General features: G+C 45.8%; 6 protein-coding genes across 6 annotated transcripts; 3 read left to right on the top strand and 3 right to left on the bottom strand.

The window, feature by feature from the left end:
• Positions 1-350: 350 nt before the first annotated feature.
• SEPMUDRAFT_119303 (uncharacterized protein) lies at positions 351-659 on the top strand (the record flags this gene model as incomplete). Its single annotated transcript, XM_016901497.1, has 2 exons — positions 351-451; positions 500-659. 2 exons carry the CDS (start codon positions 351-353, stop codon positions 657-659), a joined length of 261 nt encoding a protein of 86 aa, XP_016758898.1.
• Positions 660-665: 6 nt separating this feature from the next.
• Positions 666-1,788, bottom strand: SEPMUDRAFT_150783 (ribosomal protein S17e). Its single transcript, XM_016906391.1, has 3 exons — positions 1,456-1,788; positions 1,198-1,398; positions 666-1,114 (listed from the first exon to the last, which is right to left on the bottom strand). Exons 1-3 carry the CDS (start codon positions 1,600-1,602, stop codon positions 1,022-1,024), a joined length of 441 nt encoding a protein of 146 aa, XP_016758899.1. The 5' UTR covers positions 1,603-1,788; the 3' UTR covers positions 666-1,021.
• Positions 1,789-2,249: 461 nt separating this feature from the next.
• Positions 2,250-4,135, bottom strand: SEPMUDRAFT_150784 (Methylthioribulose-1-phosphate dehydratase). Its single transcript, XM_016906392.1, has 3 exons — positions 3,819-4,135; positions 2,791-3,752; positions 2,250-2,731 (listed from the first exon to the last, which is right to left on the bottom strand). Exons 1-2 carry the CDS (start codon positions 4,095-4,097, stop codon positions 3,270-3,272), a joined length of 762 nt encoding a protein of 253 aa, XP_016758900.1. The 5' UTR covers positions 4,098-4,135; the 3' UTR covers positions 2,250-2,731; positions 2,791-3,269.
• On the top strand, positions 2,322-2,957 carry SEPMUDRAFT_157907 (uncharacterized protein; the record flags this gene model as incomplete). The annotated part of the gene is made up of 1 exon (XM_016907755.1): positions 2,322-2,957. The coding sequence occupies one exon, from the start codon at positions 2,322-2,324 to the stop codon at positions 2,955-2,957; it is 636 nt and encodes a 211-aa protein (XP_016758901.1).
• A 267-nt stretch (positions 4,136-4,402) lies between the features above and the next one.
• Positions 4,403-5,620, bottom strand: SEPMUDRAFT_119307 (uncharacterized protein; the record flags this gene model as incomplete). Its single annotated transcript, XM_016901498.1, has 1 exon — positions 4,403-5,620. One exon carries the CDS (start codon positions 5,618-5,620, stop codon positions 4,403-4,405), a length of 1,218 nt encoding a protein of 405 aa, XP_016758902.1.
• Positions 5,621-6,364: 744 nt separating this feature from the next.
• On the top strand, positions 6,365-7,048 carry SEPMUDRAFT_49726 (uncharacterized protein; the record flags this gene model as incomplete). The annotated part of the gene is made up of 3 exons (XM_016909128.1): positions 6,365-6,567; positions 6,708-6,867; positions 6,971-7,048. The coding sequence occupies 3 exons, from the start codon at positions 6,365-6,367 to the stop codon at positions 7,046-7,048; spliced, it is 441 nt and encodes a 146-aa protein (XP_016758903.1).
• Positions 7,049-18,863: the final 11,815 nt, after the last annotated feature.

The raw sequence follows: 18,863 nt of genomic DNA on the forward strand, positions 1-18,863 counted from the left end.
CGTGCTTGCCACAAATCGAAGTCTACGGAATCATGGCGGTCTTCCATGGCACTTCCGATTTCGCTTACCTCCTACATGTGCCTCTCCCTCCCTCTTTTACGTCTTCGGCAACCTCAGTTACCATGCACATGCCATCAGTGTCTTCTCGTCCGTACAGCAGTGTCCGCTGGAGTCAGGACTCGAGGCTCTGCATCGCTTGTCGAGGCTGCACTATGCGGACGTGATGCAGGGCTTCGAAGCCTCGGGAGTGATGACTAAGGATGTGAAACTGGCGGTCGTCTCTTAAACGTGAAGTGCGAGGAATCTCAGAAAGATGCTAGGAAGTGTATATTATATGAAAAGGCTATAGAATGCGACAATGTGAGACCCGGGACTGTGTACAGTTCTACGTCGGAATCAGAGTCGACCTGCTCGGCAACCGATCTATTCAGCCAGACCAGTATGGCAGTAGGTATGTAAGCACCGATGCAATGAGCGAATGCAAACAAGCTCTCTGCAGCGGCGCCGACAACGCGTCTGACTCTGCTATGAACTCGGAAGACTCATCAGACGACAAATGGTTCCGTTGCAACGAAATGTTTACAGGTCACGAACAACCGACAGTGAGGGAGATGCACGTGTACAATGACAAGGACAAGATGCTACAATCCCAGCCCTGAAGATCGGGATGAGCATCTTGAGCAGGCCAAGGAAGACTCATTCCGTTGAACTGTGATCGCCCGGCAGCGACAGCAAGGAGCGGTGTTGACATTACGACGTCTGGAGAAAAGGGGAGTGGGAACGGGAGATTTGGCAATCAAGCCTCGTCGCCATTACAGCAGACTCAGCGACACCTGGGGTGGAGGAAAGTGCTCCATTTTGCGTCTCCGAAGAGAGCAGTAGCTAGTAGTAGCTAACAAGGCATGGGTATCGTAGCAGCGGAACTGCAATAGAACGCCAACGCCTTTTTTTGAAACCCTCCAAGCTCTTTTGATCGTAAGTCGCAGTCCTAGTAGCGAGTAAAAGCCATAATGTTGATGGCTTAAGCGCGAGCTGGACGGTCGTTGAAGCGGCGAGGCCTCTCGGCGACCTGCTGTTGCTGGACAGCGACGACGTTGACTGGGATGCTGTCGAACTGTGGAATTTATCATCAGCATCGCGTTGCAAAATTCTGGACCCTCCCACCAACGGTAAGGAGGGCTGTGTGATTGTACGTACGCCCAATGACTTCAACAAGTCCTTGGTCTCCTGGTCCACATCCAGCTGACCGCTCTCGCTGTTCTGTGTGAAGTCCAAAGCAGACACCTCTGGAACGTATTGATCCTTGCGCTCACGCTCCTCTTCTTGCAGCTTGAAGGAGATACCGCGGACTGGTCCACGTTGGATACGCTTCATCAAGTGGGTAGTGTAGCCGGCAATCTGCTACAGTCAGCGAGCCATTCCAGCCTCGTCGAAAGTGGTTTCCATTGGCCGTACCTTGTTGCGCAGACGCTTGGAAGCGATCACGGCAATTTCATCACAAATGCGCTTGTTGGTCTCGAAGTCGAGAGTCAACTTGGGGTAGTAGCGCTCGATGATGACCTTGGCGGACTTCTTCACAGTCTTGGTGCGGACGCGACCCATTTTGGCGGTATTTGCGAGGGTGGTGGTGGTCGAGGAGATGGGGATGTCGTTGGGCGTGCAGTCGGAGGTTTGAGGCTTGTGAGAAGACGAAATCTGTTCGTGGTCGCGCCAAGACCGCTTTGTCGGACCGGAGAAACCCACTCCGATGAAGATCTCCGTTGCCCCCACTCTTCAAGTTGCTTTTCCTCACACTTCACTGCGCCAACATCGCCATCACATTATCAAAACTCATGACGGATGCAATGTGTGACTGCTGGGATCAAGCACATTTCACGCGCCCCTAAAGCCATATTGCACATTGCAAGAATGCCTTCCTCATCGCGAAGGATGAGACGGTTTCAGCAAGAGTTCTATTTATCACGCTGCTGTGCCGCTGAAGGCGCTTGGAGAAGAGCTCCGAAGGGTCGACATGCTCCCCAGGAGGCATAGCGTGTATATGCAGCGTCTACGGCTGAATTCCCAAATCAGCCCCAAACAGATCTACCGAGACGTACTCCGCCTTTGTCCATGCATCCTTATGCTATTCAGTGGCACAGCAGCGGCAAGCCTTTCGCATGTCTCATACCTACATGTAGCACTGATGATATAGCCCGCTCAAATGGCATACTTTTTGCCTCCAGATTCCCCTTTCGTCCACTCATTCACCTGCAAACCGTCCTGCAGTGTCACAACGACCAACTCTCACCTTCCGTCGCTCTTTACCGCAACCACAAGCCAAGATGCATTGCTCATCACTCACTGCAGGACCTCTTGCACTCTTCGCACTCTCCACCCAGACTCTCGGAAAGTCGACTCGTATCCCCCGCCACAACAACATCGAACAGATTCCGATGGGCAATAATGCACCCCTTCACGAACCCGAAACCGCCAAGAGACCGACCGAGGAAACGGTGATCCACCACACCGTGACCAAGACACGATACGAGTTTGAGTTTGTAACAGCGACTACAACCAGCACCACGACCAAGACCGCGACACTGGGCCCTTATTACACCGCTCTGCCAGAATTTGGCGTGGTAATGAAAGGCCCTCCTCTCGAGATACCTCGACGGAAGTCTAAAACCTGCAACGCAACGGCATGTGCGGTGTGCCGATTGCAGTATGGATGTCAGGACGAGAGGGAGATGTGGTGCGTTCTGATCCCCAAGAATTCCATGTTGTTGTGTCTCATGCTAATCAATGAGTCAGTCTACTCTGCGATGCGAAGCCATATTGCGCTTGTTCGTAATAGACCTTACATGCAGTGCTCAGATCAGAGATACGGACTACGGGGAGAGCTAGCACCAGCGTCTCCTAGATCTGCTTTCGTCTGCGTCGCTTTGAGCAAACTGCATCTGATATCCGTCAGATCTTGACAGCGAAAGATGAAGACGAGCAGACTACTTTGTATGCGTTGCGCTTTGAGATACACCTGGAACAGCTGGCGTTGGATGGTCGAGTTGGGAACCATTGCTATAGTGACCAGAGCACTTTGCGGTGATTATTACTCTTTGTACAGCATGTCTAGGTTCGGGTAATGGAGTATAGGAATAGAAGGAGGCGCTTCACAGCCAGAAGTTTTTATGGACTTGTACAAGATATTGCAACTCGAATTCCCTATACGAATATATTCTCATGGGCCTGCCAAATCATCATCGGCCAATTTTTCTTTTATAGTATCATCATATTCACACCCACTTCAACCCCAACTTATGCATCTCCACCGCCAGCTGGAACAGATAATCCAAACTTTCACATTGCGTCTTAGCCTGAGCAACATCCTTGCCCCACACATAGACACCATGCCTCTTGACGAGCACCGCACAAGTTTCCGGCCACTCCTGCATGGCCTGCGACATACTCTCTTCCAGATCCTCCTCATGCGCCGTATTCTCAATAATCGGAATCTTCATCGTATCAAAGTATCCCAAATTGCCGAGTTTGCGGCCACCCTCAGCAATTTCTTGCGAGCCTGTTCCTCCCCGCGAGATGCCTTTGATTTGCTCAATCTCTTTCATCGCAAATACACCGCGGTCGTCACCTTGTAGTCCCGCTTCACAGATGAGAGTTACGAGAACAGCCCATTGCGAATGGGTATGGATACAAGCTCCTGCTCCACGGGTGGTATATGCCGACATGAAGAGAGGTGTGCACGCAGAGGGTTTGTACACCTACCGTTTATATCTCAGCTCAGCGCACACCTCCCCTCGCCAAGCGCAAAAACAGCCGTAACCTACCGGTGGTCTCCTCAGGTATTGTTTTGTCACATAGTCCATGACAAAGATATCTTGGGGTTTCATGAGCTCTTTCTGCACACCTGAAGGGGCGAGGTAGACGTGATTTCCATGCTTGATGGAGATGCCGCCGCCGGTGCCTGTGACCCAGCCGTGGCCGTAGAATTGGTAGCAAAGCGTACAGATGTGATTGGCGGGGTGAAGAGGGTCGATGGAGGTGACGAGGGCATCGGCGTTGTTGTTCTCCTCTGTGGCCATTTCACCAACACTTGTCTCTGCCATCGAGTCTTCACTATATCCCCGTATCGTGTCAGTGTAGTCGCTAGTGAGGCGTAAATAATATCATTGAAAATCTAATCGATCCATCTTGAGATGAGGTCGGAGTTTGCGCCAAGGCGCTAATTTGGGCCTCCATTGTGCTTCAACTCGTCCCTTCCACAACATGAATCTCCTCGATCGCATCAAAAACCGTATATCGAATTCTTTCTGGCTCTCAAACACGAAGTAGTAATTTACAAGCACTAAGTCGATGCCCCCAGCACTATCCGACACTACGCCTGAACAGATAGTCTCCAAGACCTTGCTGGCTAGAAAGACAGGCCACTGGAAGAACGGCCATCCTCAATGCAGTTGGCGACATTCCTCAACAAGTAGAATGTATCAGCAAAGGCCTTGAAACTAGGACTCCAGTCGGCTGCATTCCCCGTGGGCCATACGCCTACAGCCAAATGCTCCATCTCCATGCATGCCCGTCTCAGAGATGCTATTGGGTTGTAGAGATCCACTTTCACGCCGCGAGTACGCTGCCATAAAGGCCCGGTAAGAAGCGCATTCCCCTGGAATTCGATCAGGCATCTCCGATCAGGCAGGATACTTTTCAACCACGCGAGTCGGAGGGCCAAACGTCTAGAAATCCTTTCAAATGGTTCCCGATTCGCGACGACAGATAGATTGTACAAGGTCACGTCGACGATGATGAGAATGAAGACGTTCTTGTTCTGCCTCCAGACTGTCAGTCCGGGAGTCAGGAGCTTCCAGATGAACTGGTAAACGAGGTACACGTCATTGTGCTTTTGTTCTAGCTTGCCAGAGAAGCGAAATATAAACGCATTCTTGGCGTAAAAGAATTTCTCGCTCTCAAGCCTTACCTGTCTACTGACCCTCAGTAGTGCGGTCCGGTGAGTCTCTTCATCACTGGTCTGGAGTCTAGGTGCCCCTAGTTCGTCATTGGCCACGATCAGTGGGCCGTTGGCGACAATGGCCACTTCCCAGATCATGATGCGGATATCTGATGGCAGTTTCTCCAGGACATTCATCTTTTTGGCCCATAGGGGTCGGAGGTTGTACCGCGGTTGTGCCTGCACCTCATGCAACCCCATCCTCTCGCTAAACTCGGCAGCGTGTCGGTGCTTTGTGCGAGTTGACAGTCGTGGTTGGTACCCTCGTCTCCGTAACAGCCCACCGTCAGTTGTCTGCTGGGATCTCGCCAACGGTACGGAAGGGCCAGGCGCAGGCGCATGGAGCGTTCTCGATACTGACGATTGGCTGCTTGGAATTGTGGAGGTTATGTTCGGAACTTCCTTTATGTCCTGGCCTGGCAAGTGGCTGGAGGAGCTGAAGGGGTGGTCGGAAACTCCTGCGGTTCCACTGGACACATCTTCCAAAGAACGATCCGTCGTATCGACGGCTGGGGAAGAAGCAATCGGGGCTCCATGATCATCGCCGTCATTATCATCCAGCTCGTTCCTCTCGACACTAGCAGCCTCCCGGGCGTCAACTCTTCGTTTCTTCGCCCGCCGAGCCATATCGCTTGATGTAGAATACTGGTAGTGTTGTAATGGGAAATTGCGCTGGCTATGATTCGAGCGTTGGCGCAAGGGAAAAGATGCACGCGGTCCTTGACAGTAAATAAGAGTGCGTATTGTGGTTACCTTACTTACTGACAGTGCTATGGAGACAAATGAACATAAGGCAGGTCTATCCTATGTACCTACCTGCTTCATTGCAGTGCTTTTGTACTTCCGGGAAAGATCTCCTTGGAGTACGTAACGGAGGTTTTGTCAATAATAAGAGAGAGTGAATGTGGAATCGTGTTGGAACTCCTTTCAGTTCGGATTATTTCCTATGATAGACGTTGAACATATATAGTAGGCCCAGACTAAGCTTACCTCAGATCGTTCGGTGGCTACATACCTTACCTTGACTACCAGGTACCTTACTAAGGCTTCGTCTACGAGCACGCCAAGCCCCTTCGGCCTATTGCGAGTTATATTGCTGTGGAGCTATCCGCAGTCGCCCGCTCTACACGCGCCCGTAGACATGATTCTATTGGGCGCAGAATGAAAGTGAGTGTAAATACCGAGGCAAACCAACAGACCTCACTTACCTTTTACCTTTACTTTCTCTTCACTCTCAACGACTCTTTACAGACTCCAAATCCATACCATACCATACCATCGCAGCAGCAGCAGCAATCCTTACCCACGATCTATACTACAAGTCCATCCCTCAAATTGACAAGATTTGCCAAAAAGAAAATAAAAGAAAAAATGGCCTCCCAAGCCCTCCTCACCCCCTCCCCTTTACTCAAACCACTCGTCACCCTCGCAGGCTGGACCTTCGTCATGGAACTCTGGATGTACGCGACTCGAATCCCCGCCATTTCCAACTACAAACTCTCCACGGACCCGGCGAAAATCAGCGAGGAGTTGCAGACCAAGATTCCTATTCATATTCGACAGGTGGCAGATAAGTATGTTGCACACTTCCAAAAGAAAAAAAAAGGCCATCAACCAAATCAAATCAAGTCAAAACGAAGCCGAAAATCTTTTCTTTCTTCAGAATTGAGGATTTATTCCCGAGTTTTTCTTTTTCTGATATCTATTTCATTAGTTACAACCATCTCCACGAACAACCCACCGTCTTCTACGCCGTAACTCTCGCTCTCGCCATTCTCGGCGATAATCATCCTTATACTCTCCAAGCGGCGTGGACGTATGTAGGGCTGAGAATTGTGCATTCGGTATTCCAGTCGTTGGTGAATAAGGTCATGGTGAGTAATACCTCCTAGTAATTATACTTGCTTGTCTTTTGTTTTCTTTTTTTTTTCTGGGACTATGCCGGCCTCCGTTTCACTGACATGATTTGCTATCTAGGTTCGCTTCCAGCTGTTTTTCAGTAGCTCGATTGTGGTTGGGGGGTTGACTGCTCGTCTTGCGACGTTGGTGTATTGAAGGAGGGAGGGAGTGAGTGAGTGAGTGTAGCGCGCTATTTGTCGCGTGGCGTCTTGGTGGAATGATGGGGGGGGGGGGGGGGGGGGGCTGTCGTCGTCGTCGTTCTCGCGGTAGCGAATGACCCAGGAGAAGATGACACTTCTCTCTGTCGAGTCTGAGCCATTGACAGCTGTATGTATAGCGTCTCCGTGTTCTTGCTTGGTCTTGTCGTCTCGTCAGGGGTCATTTTTGATTCTGATGAGGAGTCCCAATGACTATGCAGTATCGCCACAGCTTCACTAATGTATGTGTTGTATACTACTGATGATGATCACGCACCGGTTACTCGCTCGCACATCTTGTTATCGCTGGGGGCTCAAGCTCGAGGATATCCCTGCTCGTGGAATAGGCTCAAAGAATGTCCGAAAGGAAAAGCATTATCGTTGGCCTATCTGCAAGAGTCAAGGAGCAGGACACTTTCAAAGGACACTCGGAATGACTAAGCACGTATAAGTCATAGTCCGGCGTGTGAGTCATAGCTCGGCGCGGATTAACATAGTTCCGGTTGACCTTACTTCCTATACAGACTTTTCCTACGATACCTACGATACCTACGATACCGGATATCTTTACTTCGACGTAACGATACGTATATATATACCTCTCCAATTGCTTCTATATACTTACACTAATACTACACCGCGATATTACTAAATTCGGATAACAAACGCGCGAGATACGGCTCTTAGTTTAATTAAGTACTATAACGAACTACGAAACGACGGCAACGAACGATCCGAACGGCGTCGACGATACTAATATAACCGATATTACCGAGAAATCAAGCCTACTAGACCTATCTTTACTGTTTACTATACTGCCGAGCGGCTTCTACTATATTAAGATATTAGAAGAGCTATTCCCTAATCGAGAGCTATTAACTAATTAAGAGGAGGTAGACAGTTACGATCTAGCGTAGAATAATACTAGTATACTTAACGAGTTACCTGCGCCGGACGATCCGATTAGTCTACGGATATAGCCGTACTAAGGTAAGCATACCTCTAATACTATTACAATCGACGATTCTATAGTCTATTCTACGGTCGACGACGTAGTCGACGACAACGCCGGTAACGAGTCCTTATTGCCTGAACACCCTGCCTTACAGTAGTAGTAGCCGGCTGCCGCGGCAGTAACCGTCGGCAAAGGACGCTCTAGTAAGAAGGTCAAAATTCAGTTACTATCTGTCTTCTACGTAGAATTGCCGGTACTACGGCTACGTCCGACGTAGATTCCGTATTTACTGCTTGCCGAGAGCCGTATACCGGCCGTCCGCGAGTTTATCGACACTATAGATCTACGCTATTACGAGTATCTACGTACCGGCGAGATATTCCGAAATCCGGACTATTATAAGGCTAGGCTATAGGATTACGCGTTTAGTAAAGGGTTTACGGTTGTCTATACGTCTAGTAACATAATCCGAGCTATATATAAGTGTATTTACTATAGAACTACTACTAGAAACTTTGACGGCTTCGACGATTATATAGGCGACAATAGCGACGATAAAGAGTTACTTAATCTACGCGTTCGTAACGCGAGGAATATACGATAGAGGGGGTACGGTTAGAACTGCCGGCTAAGTTACGTATAAGTAAGGCAAGGCACGACAATTAAAGAGTAGTAGCTAACTATGAATTCACTCGACTACTCGTACGAATTAGCGCCAAATCCGTCCGTTTACGCAGTTTACGAGATACGTATGCCTAGGTTCGGTAAAGCCGTAGCGTAGGCCGCGTAGTATCGACTTACGAACGAATTATATAGCACTATACACCGACAGCTCTCGTTATACGAACTCCGACTCAATCGTAAGCGTTACTATAACTAGGCCTCATTATAGGTACAACCTACCCTAGTAGGTATGTAGGGTAGGTTAGGTATTAGCAATACCTAATAGGTATAGGTATTTAGCTAGGTAAACCTAACCTATCGGGTTAGGTACAAACCTAGTAGGTATTACGATACCTAGTAGGTATTGCGTACCTATTAGGTATTGATTTTTCGTAAACAGAAAGAAAAAGCCTAGAAACCGAGTACCCTAAGAGCAAGTTATTTAAACTAGGTATTAGAAAAGAAACTGTATATAAGCCCGATATAGATAAGAGGAGAAAGAGAGTAGTCAGATCGAATAAATAAATATAGAAGAATATATACGCTAGATTACAGCTTGTAATATTTTGAAACTTAAGCACTATAGTCGGTAAATATAGTCGGTAGGTAAACTTTATATAAGCTCAAACCAAGCTCGCTATAATCGTCTCGTAGTATCCCGGAGGCACTCTTACGTAAGCTTGAAGCTTAGGCGTACCGATCGCTTTGGCTCCTCTACCCTATCTCCCTTATTATCGCTAATTGTATCTAAGTTACTAATCCGTTCTATAAGATCTTTTGTCTACTCTCGGTCTTTACTTAGGATCTCCTATAAAGTTAGAGTACTAAGAAGCGCTTAAGCAGCCTCTATAGCCTCGTAGGCGATAAGAACTCTAGTATCGTACTTATCGTCGCAGTAGCGGAAACGGGATACTATTAGTTCAGAGAATATTAATACGGAGTATTAGCGATTGAAACGACTTTAGTATCGAGCGATACTAAAATCGCGCTTATACCTAACTCCGGCTGTAGGAATATAGAGAATATCCCGCGCTATTAGTACAAGAGTAGGGTACTTAGGCTTAAGCGAAGACTATATCTTTAGTACCTCGAATAGATCCCCTTCATCTATATTAGCGTCTAGATAGTCGGCAAGCTCGTTACCCTTACGAGTACTACGTCGTTAAGTTTGAGAAGACTCTATACTCCTACTAAGAGTAAAGTCGATCTAGCCCTTATACCGACTACTTCTACTACGTAACTCGTAGGTAGAAGTACTCGATAATAGACGATAGCTCTTCTCCTACTCTGTTCTTAGCTTACCCTCGTAATACTCGTAGTAGCTTTTATCCCTAAAGTTATCGCGTACCTAGAACTTCCGCTTAAGGCAGGGGGTAAGGAGAACACTAATGCCGTAGTAATCGCTAAATCGATCCTAGGTATCTCGATAATATTTCTTAAGCTTAGCCTAAGCAGCCTCGTATACCTGATATATATCCTTCTTCTAAGGTATCCTCTTATTCTTAAGTCGCTTTATTACCTCCTCTAGAATGTCGAAAAGCTAGTTATAGTATACGAGGATAAGGTAGATAGTCGGACCTTTCGTTGTTCCGATTGTTGCTATCGCCGCTACGAATAGTTTCGTAAGGTCGATAAGGTACTTAACCCTTTGCTACTCTTTAGAATCGATACCTATATCTTTACTTAGGTCGAGTCGATCGATATAAGATTCGATAACTCTTTGCAGTCTGCTAAAGCGATCGAGTATTAACGTTATTAAGGACTACCTTGTCTTTACGTCTTAAACGACCCTTAGGATCCGATCTTGAACGCTATTCTACCGACGGTACTTTATAAATAGCTCCTTCTTTTAAAGTATCTCTTTCTATAGGTCGATAAACTGCTCGAACCTTTAAGAGCTCGAGTTAATAAAGACGCAAAGTTTCCGGATCTAGAGATCGAAATTAGCGAAGGGAATCTCGAGTACCGACTATAATTGCCGACTACGAGAGCCGACTATACTTTGAAAATAGGAAGGTTAATAGGCGATAGGCCGCAGAGACTAATCTTACCTTTAGAAGGAGGTAAGGTATACTATTAGCTTAAGGGCGGCTAATCTGCTTACTCTATTTTCTCCTTCTCTATAATATCTATCGATCTTTCTCGTAATCCTAGTATTCGGAAAGGTCGTTAGTTAGACAGAGCCCTAGGCGGTCGAAAAAGGCCTTTAAGGGAAGCTAGGTAGTATATACAAAGTAGGGAAATCGCTCGGGACGGCTAGCTCGATTATACTCCGCGATTACCTCCTCCTTATCCTCTCCTATCTCCGAGTCGGGACTGCTCTCCGTACCTTCCTCTAAGCTCGTTACTAGCCTCCTAGCCGTTATACCGTACCTCTCTTAACAAGTATTAATCGCTGAAATACTATAGAATATTAGAAGGAAGTAGGAAGAGTAAAGCAAGTAGTCTTATATCGTATTGTATAGAGTCTTATTGTTCGAGGTATTGTCGTACGTAATTGCAGTTAATCGGTACTTAATCTCGAACTCTTGTAAGATTTCGAATAGTATCTCCGTAAGGTAATTACTAGTATAACGGCTAGTAATATATAGAAAGCTAAGCATCCCTTCGTACTAGACCTAGTAGTCGTTAATCTAGTAGACCCGGATAGTAAGGAATAAGGTTTTTATACCTCTGGATTACTAGCTATTATACGCGATAGCTATCTTAAATCTACTAGTAAGATAGGTCTTAAGGGATTCAGCAGACTCTTGAACCTTAGTACCGAGTATCCTACGGTATATCGAGGCGGATTTGAACTAAATTGTCTTAACCTATCCTAGGAGTAGGGCTATATAAGTCTGTTTTACTAACGGTCGTTCAAAGAACTAGAATAGCAGACTATTATCGATAATTATCTCGAAGGATAAGCGCGGGAAATCGTCCGGTATATAGCCTAGGTCCCTCGTCTATCGCGGATTGCTTATAGTCTAGAAATAAAGTTTTAGTATAGTTACTTAGACATAGTCGGCAGACATAGTCGGTAGGTATAGTCAGTAGGTCTAGTCGTCGGTAGTTAGTACTTACTTATCGATACTTTGCGGTTACAAACATCTCCTTTGTAAACCCTCGCTTATCTTATTTCTCCTAGTAGTTCGAGGAGTCTAGATACTTCTCGACAGACGTTGTACCGGTATTTAGTATAGGATGTTTTAGTACAGCGTTATAGTACCTATATACGACTTTGGGTATCGTATCTTCTTAAAGTATTCCCTCCTCTAGGAAATCCTATACCTAAGATGTCCGAGACTTACTCCCCTAGGTAATTAGGGACCGATCAAATATAGTACGACCGTTCCGCTTTTTGAGCCGCTTCCTAGTATAGTTCTACTAGCGTACCTCGTACTACTTCTCAAAGTTCTTCTTATACTTAAACCTCTATAGCTAGTAGTTAGCCTTAATATCCTACTCCCCGATATAGTCCGGCTTAACGGGGAGTACTAGAGAGGAATCTAGATCTTCTTCTACTATAGTCGGCCGTCTTGTACAACACTTGCGAACCTCTGTTCTACGTCGGCGGTCCCCTAGTGTTAGGCTCGGTAGGAGGTTCGTCGCGGAACTATATCGTTAGCGTAAGCGAGCGCTCGATCGTATAGGGGTAGTAGAAGAGCTTCCTAGCTACGAGGAGGATTCGAATCGGGAGCTTCCGACTCCTAGAGAGGAAGCAAAGGAAGACGAAAACATAGTATTTTAGACTCCGACGTCGTAAATCCGTTATAAGAGGATAGAGGAGAGGGAACGTAGGAATTGAAAGGAGGGAAAGTAGGAATTTTAGAATCCTAGTACGCTACCCTATAGGGGTTGAGTGAATAGAATTCGCAGGCCTACTTCTAGCTGCGAGCCAACCTATTAGATAGTCTGATTCTTACTACTAACCCTCCTACCCTTTCTTCTATCCCTCTTCGTCTTCTTAAAATAGGCGAGGCTTCTAGTCCTCCGAGTCTGAAATCTCGAACCCTCTAACAAAGTTACGAATATAGAGTCCTTCGTAAGTACCTTCTCGATTCCCGAAGATGCTAGGTATAGTTTATCTTCTCGTAGTAGTAGGAGTAGAAAGGCCTCTAGAGTAATCCTATTATACTCTTTAATATTGTACTCGATAAGGGTAGCTATTATCTTAGGCTAGAGAGTCTGTTCGCGGCTTAGAGTATTCTCCCTCTTACAGAGCTTGTATACTATCTTCGCGAGGTGCTTCTCCCCTTTCAAGCTTACTAATAGAAGGAAACTATTAGCGGAGTAGTTATAATTTTCTAGTATTAGCTAGGAGGGTCTAGGAAGACTACTTGAATAAGCCCTTTAGGCTACGATATCCTAGGCAAGGATACTATAGCAGACTACGCGCTCGATTAGGCTGAAAATCTCGTATAGTAGTAGGAGTCGTACTTCTCTAACGCAGATCTAGGATTATTAGAAAATAGTCGGTAGGTGTAGTCGGCAGATAAGCTTACCTTTTTAGTCTCGCTATCGACAATTTGTGAAATCTGCTTTATAGCTATCTCGTTAGGGAGAACTAGACTCTCTAGAGTAACAAGTTTGCTCTAGAACTTCCGGATCGAGCGATGCTATTAGTTATAAGTAGTCGCAAAAGTGGAAGAGGCTACCTAAAAGGCAAAAGTTCTAATAGAGTTCGCTATCTCCTTATTAATCTCTTTTAATAACAAAGGATTAAGAATCGTTTCTTAAGGAAGGTATTCGTTGCTAAGGCCCCTAAGTGCTTTATCGTATCGTTTACTAAGGGTAAGGGTATCCTATTCCTACTTAACCTAATCCTCCTTTTGAAATATTATCTTTGATTTACTTTTACTATCTCTAAGCTTAAGGAACTAGTTAGCTTTATCGATTTCGGCCTATTCGTCGGATAAGAGAGCTAGATTAGTCTCTGCTTACTTCTTAGTACTAGAGAAGTTAGCCTTTAATAGGAAGTAGGAATACCGACCGCAGATACCGACTATAGACGCCGACTACGAAACTTACGCTTTCCGGTTATATTCTACTATATATATCGATCTCTATTCCTTAACTAGGGCAGCTTAACGGTCCCTACTTAGCTCGCTAAACTCGCTAGACTGCTTAATCTAAGCCTTCTTAAACCGTACGAACGATTTATTACGAGCCTTTCTATATCGATCCTAAGCTCTCTTCTCTTCGTCTATAGCGGTAGTACGCTCGCGGTCCTGTAGGGTATTCGGCTTTAGAGAGTATTCTTCAAGTAACTTCGTAGCTGCCCCGAGCCTAGTACGCTTATTTTCTAGCGCCTCTAGCGTAATATTCTTCCGTTTCGGTATAGTAGTATCGGTACGGAGGTAGGTACGGACGTAGGTAGGGATGTAGGTACGGAGGTAGGTACGGTAGTGCGTACGGTAGTACGTACGGAGGTAGATGCGTAGGGTAGAAGCGCTTTAAGAAATAAAATTTCTCTTATCTAAGAGATTTAAGGTTTAGGCAGCAGCCGGAACCCTGTCCCGTAACCCCGAGCACCGACACTACCCTCTATAACAACATTATACTTCCGCGCCTATACTAACGCTCCTCTGCTACTACTATTATCGTCGATTTCCTAAGTGCCCCTCCCCCTACCTAAATTTTATTTCGAATATAAGTTGTTGTCGCTTTATTCGCTATTACTAGGACAACTGCTATAGGGTATTATATATAAATACTATATTATCTAGAGAAATAGTTGGACTACTAACTTCTTAAGGTATCGTAGTACTTTCTAGTAAAAAAGTGAAATCTCGTAGCTAGAGTAGAACGTATTCGGCAGACGTAGTCGGCGTATAAACTATATAACATAATATGAAATATACTAGTGTAGATATATATAGAACCCCTGTCCTAATTACTAATTACCTTCCCGCGCGATCCGATATACTCGAGAGATAAGCGGCTTAGCGATTTCCGGGTCTTCCTTATACCTACTAACTTATCCTCTCTTGCTTTTTTCTTATCCTATATATTCCTACTAAGTCGAAACTCTTAAAATGCCTAATATAGATATATAATCTCTCTCTTCCTACGTCTCTTCCTCTCTTCCTAACGACGACGACGACTAGGAAAGAAGAGATAGTCCGCGTCAAAAAGAAACGAAGGCTAAAGCACTCCCGAAGGCTGCCTACGATAGCGGAAGTAATAAGAGGACTCGACAGTAGTTAGATTAGACGGTTAAGCCGACGGAGGAGAGGCAGACGGAGGAGAGGCAGACGGAGGAGAGGCAGGCAGATAGAGGTATAGGTTAAGTTAATAATAATAAGACGAACGAAGATTCAGACCTACCGACTAAGCGGCGTAGTCGAGACGGGGTAGTATCGGTTCAACTAAAGGGGCTATATGTTATCTATAATAGATCAGACCGACAGCTCTCTAATACAGCTTCCCCTCGACTAAGTCTCGCCGTAAGGAGACTAGGACGTACGAAAAAAGTAGCATAGAAGACCTATCCTAGTAATAAGAGACTACTAGGAAGTCAACGACTACAGAAAAAGCCTATTGTTCGAAAGGCGCCTAAAGCGAGAAGACGAACGAAGGCTAGTATAGCCGCTCTCCAAGAAATCAGGAAATACTAGAAGTCTACGGAGCTTTTAATACGCCGACTTCTATTCTTAAGGATTTGTCGAGAGATTACGATGGATTTAGTAACTAATGCTAGTATAAAAGGATGTAATGTGTAGGCTGAAGTATCTAATAGAAATATACTACTCGAATCGCTTGGAAGAAGAGTAGGAATGCGTCTTCTCCCTCTATATATAAGTGTAACTTCGGAGTACCCGGAGGCTCTAGCCCCTCGGGTCTAATTTAGAATATCTCGATCTAAGATCTCCTATTCTGACTCTCTATAAACTATCTTAACTTAGTATTGGCGGTAAAGGCCTAGCCTGAACCCTCTTAAATCGTAGTAGCCCGTTCTAGCCTATCTTAGGTACTTCCGGGCCTTTCCGGGTCTGTCCTAAGATGTCTATATCGCTGTTTAGTCTAGATCCTAATATTGCCCCCCCCCCTTTCTACGGTTGTCCTCGACCGTATAGGCCCCTGTTTTGTCTCTTTGTTCCCGGAATAATAAGGTATTAAGTAAATAAACCTATAGAAAGTAATAGATCGCATTCGTCCGCCCTAGAATCTAATAGAGCCTTTTCCGGCGAATACCTTCTTTTAGCGTAGAAAAGAGCGCCTTTTCCTAACAATTTCCTCTTTCTCTATACTAACATTACTACCTTTCCTAAAATTTGTAAGTGAACTATTTTTCCTATCCCCTGTCTTAGTAGTTCCTCCTAGGGTAACCGGGGCTCTCCGGCCTATTCTAGGGCATTCTTAGCTAATTTGGACAGTAGTGCGCCTCCCCGACTCGTCCCGCTATAGCTACCGCCTCTCTGCCTAATAGCAATCCGTATATCAATTGTATTAGCGTCCTTAGCTCGGCCTCGGACGCCGAGGTCGTCGATACCCTTCGGCACCTATATCTGTTCCCCTGCCCGTTCGTAGGGACCGGTTAGACGGACCTTAATACTGCCCTCCGCTATCTTTAAGACACTAGCCCTATATCTTGCCAAAAGTGTACTACCCGGTCCGGCTACTGCTTCTAGGTATCGTTCCGGCCTATTCTAGGGCGTTCTAGCTTAGACCGGTCCTAACCGCCTTATAGGTACCCGCGGTGTACCGAGGTACTATCGAATTCATCGATAGCCTCCGTCGTGCTAACGATCTGGACGATACTACGCCTGCTAAGCGCTAGGCTAACGCGGTAAAGGCTAGGACGCTTGCCGACGCGTTCTACAAGACCCTTAAGGGGTATATATCTCCTAATTGCCCTATTCCGGGCCGTTTTGGGGCGTTGCTAACTAAGTCTAGTAAATTTCCCGCCTTCTAGGGGGTTAACAATCTTTATGTCTATCTTAGCGGTCCCTAGATAGATAAGTCCGGACTCTAGGTAGACCCTATAGTCGCCCGGCACCGGGCCGAGCTAGAGAGAGAGGCGCTAGGTATAGAGGGTACCCTAAAGAAGAAAAAGGTTACCTCCGTCTATATATAACCTAACTAGGTAGCCCCTCGGTCCCGACTTAAGCGGGCAAATACTACTATCCGCAGTTTATATAAGTATATTGACCGGGTAAATCGAGTTTTAGTATATATCCCCCTATTTAGCTTATTCCGGGCTATTCTGACCCGTTATAGGGCAAACACCCCGCAAAAACCCCCCTTCGCTACGATCTCCGTAAGTTGCGGCTACTAAAGGTCTCTCGGGCGATGAAACGGACTAGTTTAAAGGCCGATAATTCCGAAGGCGATAATTCCCCTATAGGAGAGGATAATAATAGAGATGATAATAAGTCCTCTTAAGCAAATTAGGGTTACTAGGGCGTTCTAGGCTATTTTAGGCCGTTTCTAGAGTGTTTCGGGTATTTATAGATAATACCCCCTCTATTTGTATAATTCTTCGCAACAATGCTTCTTTCTTTCTAGTAACTTATTAATGTGTTCCTTATATATGCTATATAGCTGTCTCTATATATTTCTGCCCTAAGGCGCCCCCTTCCTACGGGATTTCCGCTTTGACGCCTTAATGTATATCGTCTCGGGCGTTTCCTAGCCCTTTACTTCCCGATTTATACAGTTCTAGTATGCCTTTATTACTATAGGGCTAATATTGCTCGCTAGCTCCTAGGAGTTATCTTCTTCTCTATACCCTTTCTATAAAACTAGGTATGCCTATCGTCCCTGCCTGTCTACCTTCTATCCCTTAATCTTGTCTACTTTATAGACTTCGGGGTCGTCTATCTCGAACGATTTCGGGTTATTCTAGTCCCTCTTAGTATATTCTGCCTCGATGTAGTCTTCTAGTATACTTACGTAGAAGGTCGGGTAGATTTTTATATCGTCGGGCAGTTCTAAGGTATATACTGCGTCGTTGACTATATAGGTAACTTCGAATAGTCCGATATACTTATAGTCGAGCTTCTTAGAGTCTCTAGCCGTAGACAAGTTCTTCGTAGATAGGTATACCTTGTCCCCGATTACGTACTTCTTTGCCTTACGCCCCTCGTTGTAGTACTTAGCTTAACTCTATTTAGCTTTAACGAGCCTCTCCCGTAGGGTCTTCTAGAGGCTGATTATTTTGTCGGCTAAGGCCTCCGCCCTTAGGGCATTCCCCCCGTTCTAGACTATATCGGGCTATCTTGCCCGTACTAGGTCTCTAACGTTACAGATCTAGAACGGGGTTACGCCGGTAGAAGTATATTAGCTATCGTTATAGGCAAACTCCGTAATGTTAAGCAGCCTTGCCCAATTGTCCTGCTCGTAGTTGTAGTAGGCGCGGAGGTATTATTCTATAGTCTGATTCTGCCGTTCTGTCTGCCTATCCGTCTAAGGATAGAACGCGGTGCTCAAGCCCCTCCGAACGCCTAAGTAGTAGTAGAATATACTCTAGAATTTTAAGGTAAACAGCGTCCCTCGATCCGTTACTATTAATACCGGGATGCTATATAAGCGAAATACGTCTCGTAGGAAGAGGTCGGCTAGGTCTTCGGCAGTTATATCCTTCCGACATAGGGTATAATAGGCTATCTTGGAGTATCTGTCTATTACTACGTAGATACAGTCGTAGGTATAGCCTATAAAGGTAGATAGAGGGAGGTCCGTAACGAAGTCTATAGTCAAGTCTTCCTATAGGGCACTTAAGGCGTCTTCGGCTACTAATAGGCCGTATAGTCTGTATCTCCTCGGTTTCACTCTAGTATACGTAGTATAGCTCGAAGTGTAGTCTTTTACGTAGCTTCGTACCTTAGGCTACTAGAATCTCCTTAGTACGAGTTCGATTGTCCGTTAGAACCCGAAGTAACCCGCTATCGGGTTATCGTAGTATTCTCGGAGTATCTCGAGCCTTAATAGTCCTTCTAGGACAAAGATGCGGTCGTTCTAGCTCTATAGGCCGTCTTCGTACGTCTATCTTTGAGTCTATATTAGTAGAGGATCTAGAGTTTTAGCTTTCGAGACCTTTCCTACCGTTTCGTCTACGGCAGTATCTTCTCGGATCCTCTTAACTAGGCTCTGGTTTATCTCTGCTTATAGGTCGTAGCGGTAACCCGAGGCGTTGCTAGCTGCCTCTCTTACTGCTATTATAGCCCGT

This window comes from Sphaerulina musiva (genome assembly GCF_000320565.1).
Source record: "Sphaerulina musiva SO2202 unplaced genomic scaffold SEPMUscaffold_8, whole genome shotgun sequence".
Classification (NCBI taxonomy): domain Eukaryota; kingdom Fungi; phylum Ascomycota; class Dothideomycetes; order Mycosphaerellales; family Mycosphaerellaceae; genus Sphaerulina; species Sphaerulina musiva.

What these genes read in the sequence shown, in the direction of transcription:
- SEPMUDRAFT_150783 (XM_016906391.1), bottom strand. Translation starts at nt 1,602, where the DNA reads ATGGGTCGCGTCCGCACCAAGACTGTGAAGAAGTCCGCCAAGGTCATC. An exon ending in CCAAGCGTCTGCGCAACAAG is followed by an intron (nt 1,399 to 1,455) that starts GTACGGCCAATG and finishes TGACTGTAGCAG; the next exon opens with ATTGCCGGCTACACTACCCA. An exon ending in ACTTGTTGAAGTCATTGGGC is followed by an intron (nt 1,115 to 1,197) that starts GTACGTACAATC and finishes TAAATTCCACAG; the next exon opens with TTCGACAGCATCCCAGTCAA.
- SEPMUDRAFT_150784 (XM_016906392.1), bottom strand. Translation starts at nt 4,097, where the DNA reads ATGGCAGAGACAAGTGTTGGTGAAATGGCCACAGAGGAGAACAACAAC. An exon ending in AATACCTGAGGAGACCACCG is followed by an intron (nt 3,753 to 3,818) that starts GTAGGTTACGGC and finishes TATAAACGGTAG; the next exon opens with GTGTACAAACCCTCTGCGTG.